Source organism: Lampris incognitus, chromosome 2 (genome assembly GCF_029633865.1).
Source record: "Lampris incognitus isolate fLamInc1 chromosome 2, fLamInc1.hap2, whole genome shotgun sequence".
NCBI classification, from domain to species: Eukaryota; Metazoa; Chordata; class Actinopteri; order Lampriformes; family Lampridae; genus Lampris; species Lampris incognitus.
The window spans coordinates 86,790,034-86,817,488 of record NC_079212.1 but is presented as its reverse complement, the minus strand read 5'-3'; the positions used below and the strand labels follow the sequence as shown (position 1 = coordinate 86,817,488).

Below are 27,455 nucleotides of genomic sequence, written 5' to 3'. Positions count from 1 at the left end.
ACTACCACCTGCTGCTGCTGGGCCACCACACCCAACACCACTTCCAATATCACACCCACCACTACCACCTGCTGCTGCTGGGCCACACCTACTACCACACCCACCACTACACCCACCAGCCGCTGCTACTGGCCACACCCACCACCACACCCACCACCTACTGCTGCTGAGCCACACCTACCACCACATCCAACATCACATCCACCACCACCACCTGCTGCTGCTGGGCCACACCTACTACCACACCCAACACCACTTCCAACATCACACCCACCACTACCCCCTGCTGCTGCTGGGCCACACCTACCACCACACCCAACACCACTTCCAACATCACACCCACCACTACCACCTGCTGCTGCTGGGCCACACCTACCACCACACCCAACACCACTTCCAATATCACACCCACCACTACCACCTGCTGCTGCTGGGCCACACCTACTACCACACCCACCACTACACCCACCAGCCGCTGCTGCTGGCAACACACACCACCACACCCACCACCTACTGCTGCTGAGCCACACCTACCACCACATCCAACATCACATCCACCACCACCACCTGCTGCTGCTGGGCCACACCTACCACCACATCCAACATCACATCCACCACCACCACCTGCTGCTGCTGGGCCACACCTACCACCACATCCAACATCACATCCACCACCACCACCTGCTGCTGCTGGGCCACACCTACCAGCTTATCCGCCACTAAACCCACCAGCCGATGCTGCTGGGCACACACACCACCAGACCCCAACTTCACACCCATCACCACCACCTGCTGCTGCTAGGACACACCTACCACCACACACACCACACCCACCAGCCGCTGCTGCTGCTGGCCACACACACCACCACACACACCACCACCGCCTGCTGCAAATAACACATTCCTGTGCAAGAAGCCTTTCACCTCAAAAGGCACTCACACAGAGATAAACACGTACACACACGCACATGCATGCACGTACACACACGCACACACACACACTCAGTCACATGCACTCATGCATGCACACGCATACACAGATGCAAACACTCATGCACGCACACGCATACACAGATGCAAACACTCATGCACGCACACATGCGCACACATGCGCACACACACACACACACACACACACACACACACACACACACACACACACACACACACAGACCTTCCTTTATTAAGATAGTGTGTATTATTGTGTCCTTTTGTGCCCATGTTGTTTATGTTCACACATCACTGAAGCTCTGTACTGAGCATCTTGCAGAGGTGTTGTGCTCACAGCGTCTTCCTCTTGCAGGCCATGAGCTCTGTCCTGGATGTCAGCATGCTTCTTTCAGATAGTCATCCTCTTCGAAAATCAAACAGGCTGTACAGGCTAACACACTCAACAGTTTCCTTCTGTGGCTGGATCTCCTCAATCCGGTCTTAAACTGTCAGAACCACAGCAGGCAGCGGTCTGTCAGAAACAGCTAAGCTAAAATATAAACTCGGGTTGTTGTTTGAAATTACCTGTCCACGCGTTGCTTACCGCTGTAAGGAATATGCTGGAACCGTGCAACGCAGCATTATTTGGGGAAAACAGGTTTTCAGATAGTTCAAAATACTTCAGTAGTTAGACCAACTGAAGCCCTTTGTAGTGATTACTGCTGTCATAGCTTTTTTAGAATGTCAGTAAATGCACACTAACTGCCAGGAAACCCAGCAAAACTCGCAGCAGTTGCTGTGTTTGTGCCTCCACACGGGCACCACAGTACCGTGACCGGGTGGAATGCAGAACCGGATGATTCTGCAGGGCTCTGAAGTACAGCTTGTCTCAAGTACTGTAGCGAATTCAGAGGCAGCCGGGAACCGCCGCAGCCGACTCCATTAACCAGTCGACTAAAGGGTCCGACCCAGGTTCACGTCCCGGCTGCGGCGGTTCCCGGCTGCCCCCTGAATTCGCTTACACTGGTGTCAGAAGTGGGATGGTGAGACTGGGAGGCCGTCAGAAGCGCGCGCGCCAGAGGGGTGAGGGAGCGGGTACGCTGAAGCGCGGGGAAGGGGGGGGGGTAGTGTAACGACCACAGATGAGTAGACTCGTTAGCCCTTGGCTAACAGGTCGGACCCTTTAGTCCAGTGGTTCTCAACCGGGAGTCCGCGGACCCCTAGTGGTCCGTGGTGTAATTGCAAGGGGTCCGTGAAAATAAAATATCTTTAAAAAAAAGATCCTATGACATTTATAGAAATAGGATTATTTTACTCAAATGTGACTGGGACCTTTATCTACCTAAACTATAAAGGGTAACAGGACTTTTTTCTCTAATTACATCTGTTTCACAAGTGTAATTTATTGTATTTTATTAAGAGATCTCGCTCCCGTTTGCATTGTTAAAAGTTACTGCATAAAAATTCTGTTGTTACATATATCTGAAAGTTACTGAATACATATTCTGTTTTGTTAACTATATCTGAAAGTTACTGCATAAGAATTCTGTTTTGTTAACTATATCTAAGTTACAACTGAAAGCTCTTATTTTTGCCCCAAAGGGTAAATAAATGCTATAATGCAATTTAAAATGCAGTTTCTACTGTTTCTATCAAATTGCAACCCCCCCTCCCCCAAGATCAGGTGGAGGGGTCCTCAGGGTAGATCAAAAATACGCAGGGGGTCCAGGACCCCAAAAAGGTTGCGAACCACTGCTCTAGTCGACTAGTTAGCGCAGTCACCCGTGGTGCAGGAGACCTGGGTTCACGTCCCGGCTGCCCCCTGAATTCACTACAGGGCACAGTGGTGATGAAATACAGCATGGCCGCAAAGCACAAACGTATGGCGGACGATACTCTTTTGTAGACTTTTATCCAGGTGAACGACTCGTGTACCCTCGAGTGAGAAGCACGTCTCACGCCGAAAACCCCATTCCTCCAACTGTTTCTGGGGGCCCCGCAGGCAGGTGCTCCGCACGTGTCGTGCTGTTGTGCCGCCAAAGTTCACGCCGAACAAGCCGCCACGAAACAGTTAAACACGCGGTTATAACGCTTCCTCACCAGGGAGGCTTGTGCACATGACCAAGTGCAATGACACACACACTCGGAACTTATGCGTTCTTGCAATGTCCAAGATTGCAAGTGTTCTTAATTTGTGTGTGTGTGTGTGGTTGCATGTATGTCTGTGTTGGTTTCTGTGTGTGTCACTGTAACTGCGCATTTGAATGTGGACTTGCGTGTTGTGTGTGCGTGCGTGCGTGCGTGCGTGCGTGCGTGTTGTCCCTTAACCAACCAGGCTTGAAGACCATTGTGGGTGCTCTGATCCAGTCTGTGAAGAAGCTGTCGGATGTGATGATCCTGACCGTCTTCTGTCTCAGCGTGTTTGCGCTGATCGGACTGCAGCTCTTCATGGGCAACCTGCGACACAAGTGCGTCATCTGGCCCATCAACATGACCGAGCTGTACCCGCCTAACGGTAGCAGAATCTTCGACTGGGATCAGTACATCATGAACGACAGTGAGTTCCCGCCACCTCCACACGTCACATCAGGACTCCGATGTGATTACGTCAAATGGCTGCAACACGAACTGTGTGCATTTGTTCTATAGTTCTGTCCCCCCCCCCTTTGAAATATTTCATTTTTTTAAGTGTCTTGGTCAAATGCTTGAATCTGATTTACCTTTCGAACAAAGAATATAAGTGGCAGCGGTGACAGGAAAGCGGCATATGGTGCACACAGAAATATGCAAAACACACTGTCATCTGCATAGTCACTGATTTTTTTCACTATCCTCCATCCTAGTTGTATGTCGTACTACAATATCAACTCCGCTTGTCAGCATTTTTTAGCCTTGGCAGCATATTTCCAGCTGCCTATTGAATAATGTTCTCTCTCTTTTTTTTCCTCCTCTAGCCAATTTCTACTTTATCCCTGGTCAGCTTGATGCTCTGCTATGTGGAAACAGCTCTGACTCTGGGTAAATCACTGCAACACCGACAAAACAATTTCTGATGACCCCAACATTTACATTAACTTCCTCCGCCGTGTACATCCTTTAACAAGCCTCCCCTGTTGACCTCCATGTCTTGTTTCCAGAAGTGTTCCAGAAGAAATGGAGTCGAATCAGTTCATCTGGACACTGATTCAACTCTCTTTGATTTTCTTACCTGGATTATTGAGCATGCATCAAGATATTCCAGAGCACATTCAGCTTGCAACACGGCCTTTAACCAGTGGCGCAATACTGTAGCTCCAAATGAGGCACCAGATGCCAAAAAAACAAAAATTCTGTAGGAAAAGACTTGTCACATACATGTATTGCATCATGTCGTGGGGTCGTCAAATTGGGGGTTAAAGGTTTCCTTTTCCAGAGTGCGTGCCACACGTGAAGCGATTACCTAAGACAGGGGTCCCCAATTACTTTTCATAGCGGGCCACTTCTAGGGCCACTTTTAAAACCACGGGCCACTCAACCTCCAGCAGCATGTTGTTCGTTAGTTTGTTTCGGTGTCGATACGTTGCAGGTATTATAATTTAAACAGAGATTTTTCATCTATTTTTCGATATATTACTAGTCTTACTTTTGCTAAGAATTTATTTATTTATTTATTTATTTATTTATTTGGGGGTAGGGAAATAAAAAAATTCTTCCTTCTGGCATTTCTCCAAAAATAAATCAACCCGTCGCGGGTCGGACGTGGCCCGCGGGCCGCCTATTGGTCAGGGGTCCCCCTGACCTAAGATGAGGAGAGATGAGACGACGAGAGGGTGCAGCCTCCGTGGTGCAGACGGAGCAGCAGCGCACGGCAGCTGACCCGGATCCTCCTCCCGGAGCGATGCCGGTGCTGGTGGAGGACAGCTGCACCAATGCCAAGCTTAAGAAATGGGAGCAGGAGGGGATAGGACACGAATCAGCTGACGGCTGCTGTGCGTGTGTGCATAAAGCAGCTGCTAAGCTCAACTTAAACGGTATCCCGTGAGTAAGCGCTACACCACAGAGTCTGTGAGGGATGTGATGCTTCCCTCTCGGCGGCCATGATTCCGATAGAAAGTGTTGCCAGAGACAATGGGAGACGGTCCACTCCCGTCCAGTCTACAACAGCAGAACTTGGGAACGCTAAGATGGCGGCACTGACAACGGCAGGCCTTGCGAAGGCAACACTGACCAATCGACGCACCTTCACCTGCAGCGCGTAGAAACATGCTGTGTCCCAATTCAGGGTCTGCGTCCTTCGGAGGGTGCGTTCTTCGGCCGATTACGTCACAACGCTGCACGAAGGCTGTCCCACTTCGCAGGCGCCGTCAGAGGCAGCCCACAAATGCGGCCTTCTTTTCGAGGGATGCACTGCTACTATCCTTCGCGGACTTCCATATCCCAAGATTCTTTGCGCGTCGCTGCTCCCGCCCGTTCTCCCCAAACACAAAAAATAATAATAATATTGTAACCGGTTATTTTCTTGCCCGGTGCGGGATTCGATACGGGGTGTACTGCACCACAAGGCGACATCGCTAACTGCTCGGCTAAAGGGTCAGACCCATTAGCTAGGGACTAACGTGTCTTATTAGCAGTTTACAGTCGTCACCCTCCCCCCGGAAGCGCGACCTCGCGCTTTGTTATTCCCGCGCCCCGAAGAGACTTCTGAGGACCTGCGCACTTCCGGATCCCACCGCTGCCACCAATGTAACCGGTTATTTTCTCGCCCGGTGCGGGATTCGATACGGAGTGTACTGCACCACAAGGCGACGTCACTAACCGCTCGGCTAAAGGGTCAGACCCGTTAGCTAGGGGCAGGGGCGGATCTACAGGGTGGCAGCTGCCACCTCTGGGACACAGTCTTGCCACCCCATTTATAAATCAGATAATGTTTTTAAAGTATATTTTATGCACATGCATGGTGAAGGTCAATGAGACCCGCACCAAACTCATCTCAAACAGAAGTCGCCGATTTAGAATCCCCCCCCATCCCCCTCACCAGGCGCGGATCTACAGGGTGGCAAGGGGTGGCAGCTGCCACCTCTGGGACACAGTCTTGCCACCCCGTTGCCACCCCAGGAAAAAAATCTCTAGATCCACCACTGGCTAGGGGCTAACGTGTCTTATTAGTAGTTTACAATAATAATAATAATAATGGACGGTGGACGAATGTCTATTCAAATCATCAAGCAAGATTTCACTTATAAATGGAAGTATTGGGTTTCTACTCATTTGAACATCTAAAGCCAGATATGTTAAACTTCCGGGGACCTTAAAACCTCAAAATCTCTGTTAAAATACGCGACATTAGATGGAGAGGCTCTTCTCCCTGCTGGTGGACGGAGAGGCTCTTCTCCCTGCTCGAGAGGACGGAGAGGCTCTTCTCCCTGCTGGTGGACGGAGAGGCTCTTCTCCCTGCTCGAGAGGATGGAGATCTCCCTGCTGGTGGACGGAGAGGCTCTTCTCCCTGCTGGTGGATGGAGAGGCTCTTCTCCCTGCTGGTGGATGGAGAGGCTCTTCTCCCTGCTGGTGGACGGACAGGCTCTTCTCCCTGCTGGTGGACGGAGAGGCTCTTCTCCCTGCTGGTGGACGGAGAGGCTCTTCTCCCTGCTGGTGGATGGAGAAGCTCTTCTCCCTGCTCGAGAGGATGGAGAGGCTCTTCTCCCTGCTGGTGGACGGAGAGGCTCTTCTCCCTGCTGGTGGACGGAGAGGCTCTTCTCCCTGCTGGTGGACGGAGAGGCTCTTCTCCCTGCTGGTGGACGGAGAGGCTCTTCTCCCTGCTCGCGAGGAAGGAGAGGCTCTTCTCCCTGCTGGTGGACGGAGAGGCTCTTCTCCCTGCTGGTGGACGGAGAGGCTCTTCTCCCTGCTGGTGGATGGAGAGGCTCTTCTCCCTGCTGGTGGACGGAGAGGCTCTTCTCCCTGCTGGTGGACAGAGAGGCTCTTCTCCCTGCTGGTGGACGGAGAGGCTCTTCTCCCTGCTGGTGGATGGAGAAGCTCTTCTCCCTGCTCGAGAGGATGGAGAGGCTCTTCTCCCTGCTGGTGGACGGAGAGGCTCTTCTCCCTGCTGGTGGACGGAGAGGCTCTTCTCCCTGCTGGTGGATGGAGAAGCTCTTCTCCCTGCTCGAGAGGATGGAGAGGCTCTTCTCCCTGCTGGTGGACGGAGAGGCTCTTCTCCCTGCTGGTGGACGGAGAGGCTCTTCTCCCTGCTGGTGGACGGAGAGGCTCTTCTCCCTGCTGGTGGACGGAGAGGCTCTTCTCCCTGCTGGTGGACGGAGAGGCTCTTCTCCCTGCTCGAGAGGATGGAGAGGCTCTTCTCCCTGCTGGTGGACGGAGAGGCTCTTCTCCCTGCTGGTGGACGGAGAGGCTCTTCTCCCTGCTGGTGGATGGAGAAGCTCTTCTCCCTGCTCGAGAGGATGGAGAGGCTCTTCTCCCTGCTGGTGGACGGAGAGGCTCTTCTCCCTGCTGGTGGACGGAGAGGCTCTTCTCCCTGCTGGTGGACGGAGAGGCTCTTCTCCCTGCTGGTGGATGGAGAAGCTCTTCTCCCTGCTCGAGAGGACGGAGAGGCTCTTCTCCCTGCTGGTGGACGGAGAGGCTCTTCTCCCTGCTGGTGGACGGAGAGGCTCTTCTCCCTGCTGGTGGACGGAGAGGCTCTTCTCCCTGCTGATGGACGGAGAGGCTCTTCTCCCTGCTCGAGAGGACGGAGAGGCTCTTCTCCCTGCTGGTGGACGGAGAAGCTCTTCTCCCTGCTGGTGGACGGAGAGGCTCTTCTCCCTGCTGGTGGACGGAGAGGCTCTTCTCCCTGCTCGAGAGGACGGAGAGGCTCTTCTCCCTGCTGGTGGACGGAGAGGCTTTTCTCCCTGCTGGTGGACGGAGAGGCTCTTCTCCCTGCTGGTGGATGGAGAGGCTCTTCTCCCTGCTGGTGGACGGAGAGGCTCTTCTCCCTGCTGGTCGACGGAGAGGCTCTTTTCCCTGCTGGTGGACGGAGAGGCTCTTCTCCCTGCTGGTGGATGGAGAGGCTCTTCTCCCTGCTCGAGAGGATGGAGAGGCTCTTCTCCCTGCTGGTGGACGGAGAGGCTCTTCTCCCTGCTGGTGGACGGCGAGGCTGTTCTCCCTGCTGGTGGACGGAGAAGCTCTTCTCCCTGCTGGTGAACGGAGAGGCTCTTCTCCCTGCTCGAGAGGATGATAGAGAGGCGTTGATTTATTTTTGTTTTTTGCGTGTGTATTAATTGTTATTAATAAGTTTATCATGCAAAATGTTAGATGTTTTATAAATCAGAATATTGTTACTTTGTTATATGTGCTATCTATTCTTTTTACTATTTACAACTGAAGTACAACCATTTATTTATAAAAGGGTTAACAAATATTTCACGGACAACAAAGGGCTGATTTTTTCTTCTTTTATTATAATTAATAATTAAGCGACAGTCTTAAAATTTCCCAACTCTTTACAAATTAGAGAAAAAATTGCTATTTACAAATTACATATTTCAAATGACATATAATGAACATGATTAGCTGAGCAGGAGTCCCTGGTCTGCATGGGATGCCACAAGAACGACCCTGGTGTCTTCTGGCTGCCGGTGGGACTCATCAAGGGCGGTCCCCCGAGTTGGTTTAGGGGTGCATGTCTCCACTGTCCACCACATCATCCATCTACCTATCTAATAATAATGTCGCGGTTTTTCTATAGCCCGGGTAACTATGGATGGAGGCGGGGACTTTTAGGTGCGACAAACCGGGCTTCACCACCGTTAGCTAGATAGCTGCGCCAATGCTAGGGCTAGCCTGCTAGTTAGCTAGTTAGCCGTTGCTAATGGGTTAGCAAGCTCACCTTGGGACCAGGGCTGGTGATGGAACAGGGCGGCTGAGCTCTAGGCGGGGCGGGAGATGGATGGCTGCTCTCCGGGGTGCGTGTCTCTCTCAGTCTCTCTGGGGAAGCTTTCGGGGGTAGTCAGCTAGCTACAGGTACCGAGGCAGTCTGCTGCTAACACTACCACTGCTAGCCACCGTATCTACTGTCTAGCCCAGGATACGCTAGGTTTCCCTGCTCTATCCCACGCTAAGGTGACAGTCTACGATATGGTTACTAAACAGTTCTGGCGCTTTGTCTCTCCCGCGGTGTCTAATATAGTTGCGTCTGTGACAGCGCGAGCTAACCTGTGATTGGTCCTCTAGCTGCACGAGCCCAGTGCAACATTCCAAGTACATCCCCAGGCATTTCCCACTACACTGCCCCCCTCCAGCACTGTCAAGTCCCTTCAACATAAATGAACAACAGACTACAAAGATCAGTCTGATTAATCTAACACGATGAACGGGACAGAACACCCGCGAAATGAACTAGGCCCGGAACAAAGGGCGTCAAACAAATGTGGGTGGTCGCTATCCATACTGGACTCTTGTGACTAGCCTAGTAACCCCAAGTCAACTAGTCACGTCCGTCAAAGTTAGTCTAGGAGCCAGGCGGGCCTCCAGACTGGCCGGCCCCGTCTGGTGGTGTACGGGAGATGGGACTCAGCGGCGTCGGCTTCGTCTCCTTCTGGGTCAGGGGCGTTGGACTGCCCGCCCGGAGCACAGGCTGCTGTCCCACGACGTTGGGTGATTGTCGACTCGCCTGAAGAGTAGCTGGCAGCAGTGTGTTGGAGCGGCTGGAACCGAGCCGGGGAGCCTGGTGTGCTGGGTCCTCCATCGTCGTTTGCGTGGAACAGGTCCTCCAGCCGGAGATCAAGGTCTTCATCGATCTCCTCCTGCTCTGTCACTCCTTCGTACTCCTCTGTTCTCTGCGCCCCCGGCTCCTCCATGTCAGCAGCTGGAGGACCTCCTTCAGGTGTTTCCTGCGGCCCTATGGCTGGTGCTGGAGCAGACAACAGAGCATGGCGCCTCCGCTGAATCCAGACCGGCACGTCGTCTGAGAGGTAGGGTAGCAGTCGATCGTGGTGGAGGACTCTCTCCTTACGACCTTCCTGGACTCTGTACAAGACGTCTCCCATCTTCTCTGTGATGAGGCCGGGACCTCTCCACCGTGGCTTCAACTTTGGAGATTGACCCTTCTTCCTGGTGTCGTCCCGGACATACACTAGATCTCCAGGGTGAATGTGCGTTGTCGAGCACGTAGGTCGTGGTCCTTCTTGTTCCTGAGCTGGGCAGCACGGAGATGCTGGCGCGCCACTTCGTGGGTGTCCCGCATGTTCGCCTCCAGGTCAGCAACGTACTCGGCTGGGGAAGTGCGATGAACGTTGGCTTCCTGGACCCTCAGGGTGAGTCCTTGCGGCTGGTTGACTTCTCGCCCAAGCATCATCCGGTTTGGTGTGTAACCCGTACAGGCATGGGGTGAGCTGCGGTAAGCCCCGGCGAGGAGGTGGAGGTGTTGGTCCCACTCGCTCTGGTGTTTCCCCACGTAACAGCGGATCATTTGCAGGAGAGTTCGGTTGAACCTCTCGACTTGACCATTCGACGCAGGATGGTAGGGGGTCGTTCTGGTCTTGGCCACCTGGAGAAGTTCACAGAGCTCACGAAACAGGGCACTCTCGAAGTTGCGTCCCTGGTCTGTGTGGATCTCCAGGGGTACTCCAAACCTGGAGAAGAACTCCTGTAGCAGCTTCTGAGCGGTGATCTCTGCAGTTTGCTCGGGGATCGGGGCCACCTCCACCCAGCGCGTGAACTGGTCCACCATCACAAGGATGTATCGGTTCCCCATCTTGGATACTGGGAGCGGTCCAACCACGTCGATGTGAACCCTGTCCATAGGAGCGCCGGCCTGGTACATCTGCAAGGCAGCTCTGCCTGTTCTTCCAGAGGATTTACACGCCTGACATTCAGGACAGCGTCGGACGAACTGGTTCACACTGTCAGTCAGACCAACCCAGTAGAACTCTCTGCGAACTCGATGGTAGGTCTTCTCACGGCCCAAGTGACCGGACAGCAAGGCGCAGTGACACAAACGTAGGACCTCTTCTTGGAGCGCTGTTGGAACAATGAGACGGAGGATGGATGGCGTGTCAGCTCCTTCGTCCCAGCGGTAGTACAGGACTCCATTTCGCCTTTCTACTTGCGTCCAGACCAACCAGTACTTCCGTGCAGCATGTCCTTCCAGCGCCATCTCCTCCTGTGACGGTAGCTTCCCCTCATCCTTCCACTGGTGCAACTTCGCTAGCACGGCGTCTCCCCTCTGGCGCTCCGCTAGCTCGTTGGTCGAATACTGGGCTAACCAGTTGATAGCAGGTGGTTCACTCTCTTCAGCACCATTCTGATGTTCATTGACAGGTTGTGACATTGTTAGGCCTCCTGCCTCTCCTCCTGGAGCCGATGGTGGAACGCCCTCTTCTGCCGCTCCGGAGGTGTTCTCTTCCGAGTCAGTTCGACGGATCGCTAGCGGGACCACATCATCCACATCGTCGCTGAACCTTGCCCAATGGTGGTGTTCACGGTGACAGTAGGAGCAACCTCCACAAGGCAGCGAGTCCAGACTCTCCCCAGCATGATAGCAGTCACAGGCGGGTTTGGGTGACCTGGACAGCGCGTCCGCGTTGCTGTGCTTGACTCCTGGCCGGTGTTCGATTTTGAAGTCGTACCGGCTCAGCTCCTCGATCCACCTCGCCAGCTGGCCTTCTGGGCTCTTGAACCGAAACAGCCAAATCAAACTGTTATGGTCCGTCCGGATGATGAACGACCGGCCCAACAGGTAGTGGCGAAACTGCCGTGTGAAGCGGACTACAGCCAGAAGCTCTCGGCGTGTGACGCAGTATCGCTGCTGTGTGCTTTGCAGATGTGCACTGGCGTAGGCTATGACCTTTTCTTCTCCTGCTTGCATCTGTGACAGGACAGCTCCGACGCATGTGTTGGACGCGTCAGTGTTGAGCAGAAACAGTCCATCTCGAGTGGGGTATGCAAGAAGAGGTGCCGTGGTGAGTCTTGCCTTTAACTCCTCGAAGGCTACTTGTTGTGTGTCGCCCCACTTAAACTCCTCCCCCTTTTTCTGAAGTTCGTAGAGGGGGCTGCACAGATGGGCAAATCCTCGCACAAACCGTCTGTAGTAGTTACACAAGCCGAGAAAAGCCTGGAGCTCAGTGAGGTTTCTTGGGGTCCTCCAGTCGTTCACAGACTTCACAAGCTCCGGGTTCGGGCTGACTCCGTCTCCGCTCACGACATGCCCCAAGAACAGGACCTCCCTCCGCAGCAGGTGGCATTTAGATGGCTTGAGTTTGAGACCGTACGCCCGGATGCGCTCCAAGACCTTCCCCAGGCTCTGCAGACCCTCTTCGACTCCACGCCCCAGCACAATGATGTCGTCGAGGTATACAAGCAGGTGTCTCCACTGTAACCCTCTCAACACCACCTCCATCGCACGTTGAAATGTGCCGGGCGCATTGCACAGCCCGAAGGGCATTCGGGTGTACTCGAACAGCCCATAGCGTGTTATAAAGGCTGTCTTTCCACGATCATCCGGGTGCACTCCAATCTGCCAATATCCACTTTGCATATCTAAAGTCGAGAATACAGTGGCCCCCTCGAGGGTGTCCAGACACTCTTCGATCCGCGGCAGTGGATATGCATCTTTGAGAGTCAGGTCGTTGAGTCTTCTATAATCTATGCACCACCGCACACCTCCGTCCTTCTTTCTAACTAACACCACTGGAGAGGCCCATTCCGAAGTGGATGGTGTAATCACTCCGGCCTCTAGCATGCTCTTCAGGTGCCGCTCCTCTTCTTGTTGAAAGCCCAGGGGCGTGCGCCGAGCCGGTTGTCGGACAGGTTGGCCTTCGCTAGTGTTGATTCGGTGCTGGACCGCATCGAAGCGCCCCAGGTCCGCGTCACTGGCCGCGAACACGCCCTGGTGTTCAATCAGGAGTTGTTGCAGGGCCCTCCGCTGATCCTCATCCAACCCTTCACTGGCGGACTCATACAGGGACGACAGATGGTCGGGCAGACCCATAGTTGGTGACGACTCCATCCGTCGGACTGTGGCTGGTTCATTTTTTCGGCTCATGTCGTCCTCTTGTGGGGCCTGAAGCTCCTCTTCCGCCTCCACTAGCACGCCGAGGCAGACTCCTTTCTTCAGCCTAACTTCTTTCGGCATCAGGTTACACAGTCGCACAGGGACGTGTGGGGCAACGTTGACCAACACACTGCCAGATGAAACTCCCTCGGTGAGGCCAGCAGGCTCCAGGACGGCGGAGATACCTGCCTTGGGGCTTTCCACCACACCCCAGACGTCCTGCTCGCTCTCCGCTGATAGTGTCAAAGAGTCCTGCAGCAGTACGCGAGAGACGCCGTACTCCCCCACGGACGTACCCACGATAACTGTGGCCACTGGCTCCCCTTCGACGTAGACCTGGCCTCCCCCGGATACAGTGACATGAGCGGCCAACATGAGATCTAGGCCCAGGAAGAAGGGGTCGCGGATGGGCGCGACGAACACATCCCATTCGATGGTCTTGGGGCCCAAGCGGATGGTCACCCTATACTTCGGGGTTTCAGCCATGTCTTTACCCTCTTCAGCGTTACGCAGAATGGCGATTCCGACGCTCGGCTGGTCGGCCAGATTTAATCGTTGGAATGTGTCTCGGGACATCACCGTGGCTTCGGCCCCTGTGTCAACGATGCACTTCAGCTGCAGGCTGTTCACGGTGATGGGAATGACGAGACTGGGTCCATTCCCCGAGCCTCGGCCGAGATTGACTGATGGCTGCTCGCTGACCTTCCTCGGAGCCCTCGGGCTTGGTGACCGTGAGTTACACTCTCGCTTGAAATGGCCCTCCTCTCCACACTGGTAACAGGTCCCTTTGCTGCGGGAACTTGGGCTCGGGGACCGCTGCGCGCGTTGCCCCGTGTGCGCGTAGGTAGCCCGCTCAAGCGTCCTTCCCCGTTCCACTCCTACTTGTTCTTTGGCCATGTACCGCTCGATGTTTAAGAGCACCTTGTTAATGTTGTCGATGCCACTGGCAAAGGTCTTGAGCTCGGGGGTGCTCATGCTGTCTCCTACCGGCGGAGGACTTGGAGAGCTATCGCGACGCCGCTCGTCTTCCCATGCTACTCGCCGGATTCTCCCTTTTCCTTCAACCTCTCGCCCCAGCGTCGCTTTAAAGTCATACTCGCGTGCCTCAACCTTCCTGATTGCTTCAGCTAGTGTTTTGGGTTCTGCCCCCAGGACTTCATACGCGATGTTTTGGTTCTTCAGCCCGCGCAGAAAGGCTTCTGCAGCGTAGGCCTCCTGCAGTGTAACACCAACCTGCGGGTATGCCAGTGTGACAAGTCTCCTCACTTCCTCGCCAAACTCATAGAGGGTCATCTCTCTGGCCTGCTTAACCTCGCTGAGTTTACGGCGCGCAGTTCCCTCAGGCAGCTCTTTACCGTAGCGGCGGCGTAACTGGGTGATGAGCGCGTGGTAGTCATCTTTTATCGGAGCCGGCTGCGCGATGACAAAAGACATGGCGTTGTCCCTCAGTCGGAGATACAAGGCGTCCAAACAGGTCTCGTCGGTCCAGCCCCTCTTTCCCGCCATCCGTTCGAATGGTCCAACGAAACTATCCCAGTCGCCCTTACCATCAAAAGTGGCGAGGAGCTTGATGTCATTTTCGTGTCCTCGGTCGGGACCTTGTGAGCTTCGGTTGCCGCTCCGACTTTGAAGGTCTCCTGTCTGGCTCTGTTGACCTCTAGAGGAACCTGCCTGCCCTCCAACGCTGTCATCCAGCAGGTTTCGGCCGCCGTTGCTGTCCAGGGACATTTGGCCACCCTGCATCCCGTCGGGGGGTGGTACTGCAGTCGCTCCATTTTTTCCACCATGACCGATCGGAGTGCTGGTAAGTGGTGCGGGCTCACTGGGTCCATTTCCTGTATAGCGCAGGGCTGCTGGGGCCGCTTTGCTGCTCGGCCTGGCTGGCGTCTGCTCGTTGCGCCGGTCGCTCAAGTTAGCCACTGTGGCCATAGCTGCTGGCAACAGGTGATCAGCGCCGTCTCGCTGTCTGGCCCCTGGGTTCTCCCGGGCCGGGGTGAACTGCGAGAGTAGGCTCATGTCTTGCACCGTTCTGCTAGTTCGTTCTCCGAGCACAGCCCCTGCCGACCCTACACCACTATCGCTTTGAGGGCTACTAGGAGAAACCCCTTGCTTCACTACTTGAGCGATGGGCGACAAACCGGGAGGCTCACCTTGGATATCTGAACGATGACGGGCCCAATCGGTGCGCTGAATGGGAGGTGTGGGGGGACGAGATCGCTTAGCCACCGCTTCCGCTAGTCCATCGATACGCGCTGTGAGGGCCTCCATCTGCATCTCTATCTGGCGTTGCATCTTAACCTGGGTCTGGCGTTCCATGTTTTCCATCTGGCGTTGCATCTGAACCTGGGTCTGGTTCATGGTTTCCATCTGCGCCAGGAGGAGCTTCATCCAGGCGTGCTCTCTGGGGTCTTCTGTCCCCACACCAGCACCATCCAGACTCAACTCAGACTGTTCTTTTACATTTTCTTTGTCCTGTGACATTTTTATTTTTCCACTGATTTACGTGACTACTGAAGAAATTACAGTGCTTCACAAAATGGCTTCTTGCTAGCTGGGTTAGCTCACAGTGTGCAGGCTGAATTATGCCGCCATGTGACCGGGGCAGGATCCTCCGGTGTTGAGATTATGGCGAATCCCAACCTTTTATCCCACTTCTGACACCACTTGTCGCGGTTTTTCTATAGCCCGGATAACTATGGATGGAGGCGGGGACTTTTAGGTGCGACAAACCGGGCTTCACCACCGTTAGCTAGATAGCTGCGCCAATGCTAGGGCTAGCCTGCTAGTTAGCTAGTTAGCCGTGTGCTAATGGGTTAGCAAGCTCACCTTGGGACCAGGGCTGGTGATGGAACAGGGCGGCTGAGCTCTAGGCGGGGCGGGAGATGGATGGCTGCTCTCCGGGGTGCGTGTCTCTCTCTCTCTCTGTACTCTGGCTCCGGTGTGACCGGGTGAATGTCTCTCTCAGTCTCTCTGGGGAAGCTCTCGGGGGTAGTCCGCTAGCTACAGGTACCGAGGCAGTCTGTGTTGTAGGGTAATGTTGTGCAGCCAACAGCTCCCCCTGGGGGCACTGATGGATGTATACTTGCCCTGTGTAACATGCCTCAGTTCTGTTATGGGCACAGCCGGTGAATACATGTTACTAAGCGACACAGCCCGACTCTGTCTGTTATTCATATGCACCTACACCTGCAACATGGTGTCAGAAGCTGTATTGGAACCCAACATGAGTCTTACGTTGCCTGTTGCTTGAACAGCGAGCGTTTATTTTTTTACTAAGCGTAGCTAGACGTTTCAGTTAGCCTGCTAGCATTAGCATCGAGCCAAGACGATGGCTTCCAATATTCCGCCGCCGGAGCCCATGAAGATGACTGGGGATCTTCACAGCAACTGGGCTAGCTTTCGATCAGAGTTTGAGGATTATGTGCTTGCGACCGGGATCGACAAGGCAGAGAAGCCGGTGCAGGCAGCGACGCTCCGGAGGCTAATGGGGAAGGAATGCCTCCATGTTTACGTGAATAACCTGGGACTCACAGCGGAAGAGCAGAAAGACGCCGGAGCGATACTCGACAAACTGGGGGAATACTTCACACCTACCAAAAACGTCATCTTTGAGAGGTATGTTTTTGGCAACCTTAAACAAGAGGAAGGAGAACCTGTGGATGCTTTTGTCACGAGACTGAGAGAAAAGGCTGCCACATGTGAATATGGAGCTGTAAGAGACGAGCTTATAAGGGACAGGCTTGTTCTTGGAACAACTGATGAGGGCGCCAGACGACGCATGGTAAGAGAAAAGGAGCTTAAGTTGGAGGGAGCTATTGACATTTGCCGTGCAGCGGAGGTGTTGGACAATAAGTTAAAATCCATGTCACTTAGCAGCTCTGTGACTGCGGAGAGCATCAATGTAGCACATGGACAGCGACCAGGACGGAGACCTACCAGCAGGCCATCCGAGCCCACCAACACATCTGCACAGCCACAGAGAGGCACAGGTGAATGCAAGTACTGTGGCACACCGCACAGACGGGGGCGAGACCTGTGCCCCGCATTTGGAAAGTTTTGTCGCTTGTGTGGCACTGCTAATCACTTTGCCAAAGTATGCATGAAAAGAGGCCAGCAAGCACGTCAGTTGAACGCTGTGGATGACCCGCCGCTAGGGGACCCGGAGGACAGCGACCGCGATGAGAGGGATGTGTACACGGCTGAGAGCGTGGGGGCTGTGAACACTCAAAGGAAAAAGTGGTTTGTAAACCTGCCACTGCACAGAGGGGTCCAGAGGTGCCAGCTTGACTCTGGAGCCACCTGCAACGTGATGAGCTTGAAAGACAAGATGAGACTGGCGCCTAGAGTGCCTCTTCAGAAAAGTCTCACCAGGCTGAGACTCTACAACAGTGAGTGGATGAGCTCAATGGGCGTGTACAGCACACAGTGTGTCATCAGGGGCAAGACGCACAGACTGGACTTTGAGGTCGTGCGCACCAGCCAGAAGCCCTTGCTTTCAGGGGAGACATGCGAGAGACTTGGCTTGATACGCTTCACCATTCCCGAAGAGCTGAATAAAGTGGAGCACTGCAAGACAGGTGAGCTAACCAAAGGCTGTCTCATTAACACTTACAATGACGTGTTCACCAGCCCAGTCGAGTCACTGCCGGGTGATGTTCACTTCGAGTTGGATAGCACTGTGGCCCCTGTCCAGTGCGCACCAAGAAATGTCCCGGTGGCCCTCAAGGCAGCTGTTAAGGCGCAGCTGGACCAATATGAAAAGGATGGACACTTAACCACAGTCACTCAGCCCACAGACTGGATTAGCAATCTGGTCATACTGAAGAAGCCAGACAAATTGAGGCTTTGCATCGACCCCAAGCCACTTAACCGAGCCCTGAAAAGGTCCCATTACCTCATGCCCACTTTAGATGACGTGCTGTACAAGCTGCCTAAGGCACGTATCTTCACCCTAGTGGATGCGCGCGACGCATTCTTGCAGTGTCGCCTTGATGAGGAGAGCAGCCTGATGACAACGTTCTGGACGCCGTGGGGTAGAAAGCGATGGCTGAAGCTCCCTTTTGGCGTGTCAGTCGCACCAGAGCTGTACCAGAGGAAACAACATGAGCTGCTGGCCGGTTTGAAAGGAATTGAGCCCATAGCCGATGACATCCTCATAGTCGGCTGTGGGGACACGGAGGAGGAGGCCGTTCGCAACCACGACGCAAACCTCATTGCTCTGATGGACAGATGCAGGGAAGTGAAGCTGAGGCTGAGCATAAAAAAGCTACAGTTTCGTGTGAGGGAGGTCCGCTTCCACGGCCACATACTGTCGGTGGAGGGCCTCAAAGCTGATCCCGAGAAGGTCAGGGCAGTCCTGGACATGCCAAACCCCACGGATGCAAAAGGCATTCAGCGGTGTGTCGGCTTCGTTAACTATTTATCAAGGTTTATGCCCCGCTTGTCAGAGGTGTGTGAACCGCTGAGAAGGTTGCTGGACAAAGGTGTGCTGTGGCACTGGTTGCCCAAACATGATGCTGCTATGAAAGAAATCAAGACGCTGGTCACGGCGGTGCCAGTACTACGTTACTATGATGTCAGCAAGCCAGTCACCATACAGAGCGACTCCAGTCAGACTGGTTTGGGCTGCTGCCTGCTTCAGGGGGGACAGCCGGTCGCGTTCGCCTCCCGCGCGCTGAACCAGACGGAGCAAAACTATGCACAGATTGAGAAGGAGTGCCTGAGCATCGTATTCGCTTGTCAACGCTTCCACTACTACCTATATGGGAGGGGTGATGTGACTGCAGAGACCGACCACCGCCCGCTGGTGTCAATCTTCACTAAGCCCCTTCTCAGTGCACCAAAGCGCCTTCAAAGCATGCTCCTCACACTTCAGAACTACTGCCTCACGGTGATGTACAAGCCAGGCCCTGAAATGTACATCAGTGACACGCTCAGCAGAGCCACCACCCTGCCACAGAGAACGGACACTCAGTACAGACGTGAAATGGTCTGCAGCATGCAACAGGTGCAGTACGACACGGCAGCCATTCAGCAGGCAGACTATCTAAACGTCACCAGCCAACGCCTCGCACAGATTCGAAAACACACAGAGGAGGTTGTGTGTCTTCAAACACTCAAGTCGGTCGTGCTGGAGGGATGGCCAGAACACAAAGAGGAGAGCCCCATAGCCGTCAGAGAATACTGGGCCATCAGAGATGAAATAAGCGCACAGGACGGTGTGCTTTTTAGGAGCCAGCGTGTCATCATTCCGAAAGCTATGCGTCCTGAGATGTTGAAACGGATCCACTACAACCACGTGGGGGGTGAGGCTTGTTATAGACAGGCCCGGGATACTCTCTACTGGCCAAATATGCAGGGGGAAATCAAAGACTATGTGCAGCAGTGCTCAGTGTGTAACGAGTATGCACACGAGCAACAAAAAGAGACTATGATGTCACACCCGCTCCCCACACATCCCTGGCAGCTGGTGAGCATGGACTTGTTCAGCTACGCAAGGCAGGACTTCCTGCTCATGGTGGATCACTATTCAGACTTCTGGGAGATTGATCTACTCCCAGACCTGTCGGCAGAAACGACCATCCGAAGGTGCAAGGCGCAGTTTGCACGGTACGGTATCCCTGACCGGGTCATTTCCGACTGCGGAGGTCAGTTTGATTGTGGAGAGTTTCGGGCGTTTGCAAGGGAGTGGGGCTTCGAACATGTCATGTCCTCCCCGAGACACCCAAAAGCTAACGGCAAAGCAGAGTCTGCAGTGAAGATTGTGAAAGGCCTATGCAGAAAAGCAGACCGGGCCGACGAGGACCCCTGGAAGGCTTTTCTACACTGGAGAAACACGCCTGCTGAGGACATGCGCGGCAGCCCAGCACAACGGCTGATGTCACGGAGGCTGAGAACTCTTCTCCCTGTGGCCGACCAGCTGCTAGCACCTCAGATCATCACTGGGGTCACAGACAAGCTGAGGGTGAAGCATCAGGCAGCGAAGCTGACATATGACAGAACTGCGAGGGATCTGCCAGAGCTAAACGTCGGCCAGCCTGTCAGGATGAAACCAATCCCGGGTGACAGGACGGGCCGATGGAGGAGAGGAGTATGCCTGCAGCAGGTGGGACCGCGGTCCTATCTCGTCAACGTGGAGGGAACCACGTACCGTCGCAACAGGGTTTATCTCCGACCAGCGGAGGTTGCCCCTCCACAGCCGTCAGCCCACACAGAACGGCCACCGGAGCAGCCTGTGGGCGCGTGTGCAGCTGAAGGGGGCCATGTGGGCGGGGGCAGCATGGAGGAAGTCGTCAGCAGCCCTGTAATGTCTCCAAGGTCGTCAGCCCCGAGGTCGCCGCCATCTCCCCCACAGGCTGTGACCACACCATGCCGTGAGTTACAGGGCCGGGCCTTCTCCCGGAGCGGGAGGCAGATTAAGCCTCCAGAAAGACTTGACCTCTAGGTCATACACTGTACTGAGATTGACACACACACGCTCACACGCACACACACACACACACACACACTGGACTGTGGACATTAAAAAAAAAAAAAAACGAAACAAAAACTGTGATGTTCACTTCTAATGTTCTTATTCAGTGGTCTTGTGGATGTTCTGATGCTACCATTTTGTCGTTATTGTTCTGCAGAGGTTTTGGTTGATATTGACTTGCTGTTCCCTCTTGATGCACTATTTCCAATGCACTACTTTAATATTGGGATATGAGCACTAATGTTCTAATGGCTAATACTATCCATTATATTACTTAGTATTGTATTCTACCAAAGGAAGGGAGATGTTTTAGGGTAATGTTGTGCAGCCAACAGCTCCCCCTGGGGGCACTGATGGATGTATACTTGCCCTGTGTAACATGCCTCAGTTTTGTTATGGGCACAGCCGGTGAATACATGTTACTAAGCGACACAGCCCGACTCTGTCTGTTATTCATATGCACCTACACTTGCAACAGTCTGCTGCTAACACTACCACTGCTAGCCACCGTATCTACTGTCTAGCCCAGGATACGCTAGGTTTCCCTGCTCTATCCCACGCTAAGGTGACAGTCTACGATATGGTTACTAAACAGTTCTGGCGCTTTGTCTCTCCCGCGGTGTCTAATATAGTTGCGTCTGTGACAGCGCGAGCTAACCTGTGATTGGTCCTCTAGCTGCACGAGCCCAGTGCAACATTCCAAGTACATCCCCAGGCATTTCCCACTACAATAGTTTAGGCGAACATTGCAGAAAGATGTGTGTTATTGACGGGTTGAAGAGCTCAAGTGACCTCTATATTTGTGAGAAATATCCACAACAGGGCTTGAATGAAAGCTAAGAAGGTCCCCTTTAAAATGATACCAAAGACAATATTATAGAACATTGAAAAATGTCCTGACCATGAGGCTAAACCAGGATATGCACCAGCGTCTAAAATGCGATTTACTTTAGGGGGTGGTTAACTTCATGAGCTGATAACTGTGATACAGCTGCCACTCAGGAATGGTTATCATACCAAAATATCATCTACAGACATGGATCCTTTCAAAAATTATAAGTAAGTTTTGCCACCTTGAGTGTACCGAAATAGGAAATTTTGGGCTCTGCCCCATGGACTAGTATACGGAGAAGCCTCCGGAGGATTTGGCTGCGTAGACCGCGAAGGCTGCACCCTCCGAAGGATGCAGACCCTGAATTGGGACAGTCTGCCGGTCACATGCTCAGATTCACGCAGCGCCAGGACCGTTTACTTAACACACGTCTCAAGGCAGCGGATGGCGCATGCGTACATGCGTCGGCAAATACCTTCTGTGAAAAGGCACTCTCTTCGCTTCCGGTGTGGGAAGATGGCGGCGCGAATTCACCTTTGCAGCGGTCTCACCCAGTACCGTCCATGCAGTGTCTGTGTCCACGTCTGCGTCCAAGTTTGTCTTCGTTTGATGGCTGGGAGAGCTTGGTCTGCTGCGGCCTGTGGGCCCAGGGACCACGGCCCTGCCTGTAGATGTGTCCGAAGAGGTAACACCGAGGGCGGTCTGACAGGACGCGGAGGCGGGGCGGGCTAAGCTAACTGCTAGCCCACGCAGACCGGCAATTCCGATAACACCGAGGGCGGTCTGGCGACCTAGCCTTGACTGTGTTTTTAGTGTCGTCGTGTGGAGTGTGGGGAGGTGTGTCGAGTGTAATGTCCGTAGACGCCTTGTCTTACTGACATAAGAATAATTCAAGAACGAGCCGACTTCGTAGGTTCTTAACTGTGTAGCTTTTACTAGCGTTCATCCGACATACAACCTTCCTAACATGCGCTTCTAACTTCCTGTATACGTCACACGCACTGCACGTACATCCGTGAGTAGGTCAAGTTAAACACGTGACCTTTCATTCATTACATCTCCCCCTCTAAGATGATTTTCTAAACATTTCTCTGAACATTTACTGCCAACAATTTTAACCTGTATATCACCCCCCTTTTCACAAAAAATAAAAAATCCCCCGCAATACACAAGTCCATACGCCTCACAAATCCAGCCGGATTGCAGGCTTGCTCACCCTGCCAGAGCGAGTAACATATGGTGTGGAAGTTGGCATTTCTGCTGCTCGGGACTCATCCGTGTTTCCATTCTCCCCTGGAGTGACATGGTCAGGATCCCTGCTGACAAAGGTGAGTGTTTTGGGTCTGGCCAACAGGTGGCGCCTGTTCCTTCTGTAATGTTCACCTTGAGCTGTCTCCACTATGTAGGATCTGGGAGTGGAGCTCTGACTGTGAACAACTGCTGGGATTGTCCATGTTTTCTGTCCATCAAGTTTGGTGAGTACTGCGTCACCCGAGTTCAGTGGGCGCAGTGTCCGCACGCCGTTCCTGCGGTTGTAGTAGAAAGCCTGCCTCGATTTGGCTGCGGCGTCAGCGGTTTTGATCAGTTCCTCTTTAGGCCAGGCCGGTTTCAGGTTATGCTGCAATGTGGGTAAGGTGGTTCTGAGTCTCCTACCCATGAGCAATTCCGCTGGACTGGCTCCAGTGGAAGAAGAGGGTGTAGCTCTGTATGTCAACAGGGCGAGGAGAGGGTCTTCCTGCCTTAATATGCTTTTGGCTATCTGAACAGCCCTCTCTGCCTGTCCATTACTCTGGGGGTAGTGTGGGCTTGAAGTCACATGGATGAAATCATAATCCTCACTGAACCTCCTCATCTCTTCTGAAACTAGCTGTGGCCCATTATCACTAACTACAATTTCAGGGATACCAAAACGTGCAAATGTAGCCTTCAGCCTAGCTACAACCTGACTGCTAGTAGTTGTTGGTAGATTTAGGATCTCCAAAAACCTGGAATAATAGTCAGACACTATCAAGTAGTTTTGCTTTTTGTACTCACACAGGTCTATGCCAACTTTCTGCCATGGTCTGGATGGGAGCTCACTTGACATTAAAGGCTCTTTTCTCTGTGTGTTCTTGTGTTCTCTGCAGAATTGACATTGCTGTATCTTTGTTGTAATGTGCTGTCATTTTGGGCCACCACACTGACTGGCTAGCTCTCTCTCTGCACTTAACTATCCCCTGGTGCCCGTCGTGTATTCTGTCTAAGATCACCTCCCTCATCTCTGTGGGAATGACGATACGACTGCCTCTGATGACTAAACCATCTACCGCAGATAACTCCCCTCTCACCTGATAAAAGTCTCTGACTGTCTCCGGCACTTTATCGACATACTCAGGCCAGCCGTGTCTGATGAAGCCCAACACTGTCTGGAGCTGCAGATCCCCATCCGTGCTCTGTTTTATCTCCTGCATCCTTTGAGGTGTGGCAGGCACCTGGCACACGATGGCATCAATGTGCGCTGCAACATCATCATGAGAAGCACCATCTCCGTAGCACTGCTCTGAGCCTCTGGAGAGTGCATCAGCCACAGCTAAAGTTTTGCCTGGTGCGTATTCAGCCAATGCATTGAAACGCATCAGCCTCATTAACAGTCTCTGGCACCTAATGGGCACATTATCCAAGTCTTTGCTGTTCATGAGAGGCACTAGTGGTTTATGATCGGTGACAAGTCTGAAATTGTCAAGCCCAAACAAGTATTTCTCGAACCTTTCACATGCCCAGACGCTGGCTAAGCACTCTTTCTCGATCTGTGCGTAACTTGTCTCTGCGTCACTCAGCCGTCGGGAGCAGTAGGCCACGGGCTTCCAGTGTTCCCCGTGCTGCTGGAGCAGAACGCCTCCCAGCCCGTAGCTGCTGGCATCTGCTGACACCACCGTAGCCTTAGTGACATCATAAAAGGTGAGTACCGGGGCGGTGGCGAGTGCTGCTTTAAGGTCTTGGAATGCTGTGTTCTGTGCAGGTCCCCACAGCCACTCTGTCGTTGCTTTAAGCAGTCCATAAAGCGGCTGACCTACAGTGGACAGCTCTGGGACGTATTTTGCCAAATAGTTCACCATCCCGAGGAACCTCTTGAGCTCCGTCACGTTCTGGGGCTGAGGAAAGTTCTCTATTCCGGCCACTTTGTCCGGGTCAGGTCTGATGCCTGCCTCGTTGATGATATGACCAAGGAAGCGGACTTGTTTCTGTTTGAACTTGCATTTCGCTTGGTTCAGTTTGAGACCTGCTGTTTCAATGACCCCCAGCGCCTCTGCTAGGCGCCGGTCATGGATTTCCTCAGTCTCTCCATGTATAAGGATGTCATCCATGTACACCTCTGTGCCCTCTAGCCCGGTCAGAGTTTCCGCCATCTTTCTCTGGAAAATCTCTGGAGCACTCGTTATACCAAATGGAAGGCGGCAGAAAGCATACCTCCCAAATGGGGTGATGAAAGTGGTGAGCCCCCTGCTGTCTTCATGCAAGGGGATCTGGTAAAACCCACTTGCTGCATCCAACGTTGTGAAGAACTTTGACCCTGCGAGCCTTGGCATTATTTCCTCCATAGTGGGCAGCACGTATTTCTCACGTTTCACTGCTCGATTCAGCCTCCTGAGGTCAGCGCAGCAGCGAACCTCTTTCTTGTTCGGTTTCAGCACCGGCACCATAGCGGCGCACCATTCTGTGGGCTGAGTCACTTTTTCAATAATGCCCTCATTTTCCATGCGCTGCAGTTCTTTCTTAACCAGTGGTACAAGTGGCAGCGGTATCCGTCTGGCTGTATGCACCGCGTATGGCTGGGCACCCTCCACCAGAGCTATTTTCACTGGGTCTGTTTTCAGCAGTCCACTTGAACCGAAAACTCCACTGACCTCATTCATCCGCTTCACTAGACCCATCTCCACTGCCTCTGGACGACTCAGCAGACAGCTGCCTCTCCCCTTGATCACATACACTGGAAAGGAGTATTGTTTCTCCTTGTAGTTGGTTGTGGCTTGAAACTGTCCTATGCAGCTGATGTTTCCACCTTGGCTTATGAAGCATGTGTCAGGAGGTCCCAGTTTTATGTTTGGCTTCAGCTTTTTAAATGTCCCTTGGTTGATAACAGTAGCGTCAGCCCCCGTGTCAATTTTAAAGGTTATTGGTACATCACTTATTGTTAAACTAACAGTCCAATCTTCCTGACTGCTCTCTTTGCCAACTTCTCCCAGAAAGTACAGCTGTTTAACCTCTTCAGTGACTTCTCTCACCGCTTTAGAGTGACATACACGCTCCCAATGTCCCTTTTTATGACACTTGTTGCACTTACTGTTCGTTGCAGGACACTTCCGCTCATCGGTGTGCTGCGTCTTGCCGCACCTCCCGCATTCGTCTACTTTGTTGGTTGCCGGACTGCCGCCACCATGACGCTGTCCGCCCTTTTTGTTTTGGCGTTCGTCCCGCCATCGGACAACATTGACGTTAGCCAGCAGGGCCTCTGGTTGGTTAGCTTGGAGGCTGAGCTGCTTTGTTATTGCCTCCGCCTGGCGCACTTGTTCAATGACTTTCACCAGAGTAAGGTCCGCTGTGAGCTGGAACTGATGGGAGAGCACCTTATCTTTTATGCCCACTACCAGACGATCTCTGATATGTTCATCCCTCTTGTCCCCAAACTCACAGTGTTCAGACAGCTCATACAATGTCCGGATGTACATCTCCGCTGTCTCTCCTGGCTGCTGGCTACGTTGATAGAAGCACGCCCTCTCATGTATGATGTTACGGCGGGGAATAAAGTAGCCGTCGAACTTTTTCAGTACGATATCATAGTCCACTTTATCACCCTCCGCCGCGAAGTCAAACGAGCTGAATATCTTTTCAGCCTCGCTTCCCATTGCATAAATCAGCGAACTCACTTGAATCTCCCCGTCGTCTTTATCCAGCTTTGTCGCGAGCCTGAAGCGCGAAAACCGTTGTCTCCACTCCGGCCATTCAACGGGGCAGTCAAACTTGAATTCACTCGGCGGATTAAACTTCGGCATGACCGCTCGTGTTCCGATACACAGACTATTCTGACACCATGTAATGTCCGTAGACGCCTTGTCTTACTGACATAAGAATAATTCAAGAACGAGCCGACTTCGTAGGTTCTTAACTGTGTAGCTTTTACTAGCGTTCATCCGACATACAACCTTCCTAACATGCGCTTCTAACTTCCTGTATACGTCACACGCACTGCACGTACATCCGTGAGTAGGTCAAGTTAAACACGTGACCTTTCATTCATTACATCGAGGGTGTCTGGCTGGGAGAGCTGGCACCGAGGGCGGTCTGACGGGACGCGGAAGCGGGGCAGGCTAAGCTAACTGCTAGCCCATGCAGACCGGCAGTTCCGACAGTCATCCTGGCTGGCGTTCCTTCTCCTGGACAGTGTTTTTTTTTTGGTTTAGTTTAGATATGTGTGTTAGTTTGGATATATGTGTTAGTTCAGATATGTGTGTTAGTTTGGATATATGTGTTAGTTTAGATATATGTGTTAGTTTGGATATATGTGTTAGTTTGGATATATGTGTTAGTTTAGATATATGTGTTAGTTTGGATATATGTGTTGGTTTGGATATATGTGTTAGTTTAGATATATGTGTTAGTTTGGATATATGTGTTGGTTTGGATATATGTGTTGGTTTGGGTATATGTGTTGGTTTGGATATATGTGTTAGTTTGGATATATGTGTTACTTTAGATATGTGTGTTAGTTTGGATATATGTGTTAGTTTGGATATATGAGTTAGTTTAGATATGTGTGTTAGTTTGGATATGTGTGTTAGTTTGGATATATGTGTTAGTTTAGATATGTGTGTTAGTTTGGATATATGTGTTCTGAAGTTCTTGTAGTTTTTGGATGTGTATTTTTGTCTTTGCGTTGCACTGCTGTGGGCTGGGGGAGACGATGTTTCGTTTCAGTGCATGAAATGAAATGCGGTGGCACCCCCAGAAATTTTTCATAGGGGGGCCCAAATGGGGCCACTGAAAATCTTGGGGTGGCACACCAAAACCAAAAGCCATGACTGAATTGCAGGAATTCTATTACGCTGTTGTAGTATACTGTATAGGCTAGTTGAAAACTGTCAATATGAGAGTTAAGGAGTCGTATACTGAAATACTTTGGTTTCTTATTTTTTTACAGTTAATGTTACTAAATATCTGATGTGCATAGA

General features: G+C 52.7%; 1 protein-coding gene across 1 annotated transcript in view; it reads left to right on the top strand.

Annotated features, from left to right (window-relative positions):
- Positions 1 to 27,455, top strand: part of scn8ab (sodium channel, voltage gated, type VIII, alpha subunit b) — a 134,161-nt gene that overhangs the window by 69,570 nt on the left and 37,136 nt on the right. The window contains 2 exon segments of the mRNA XM_056273585.1: positions 3,266 to 3,487; positions 3,885 to 3,948. Of these exon segments, the coding sequence (XP_056129560.1) occupies positions 3,266 to 3,487; positions 3,885 to 3,948 (286 nt within the window).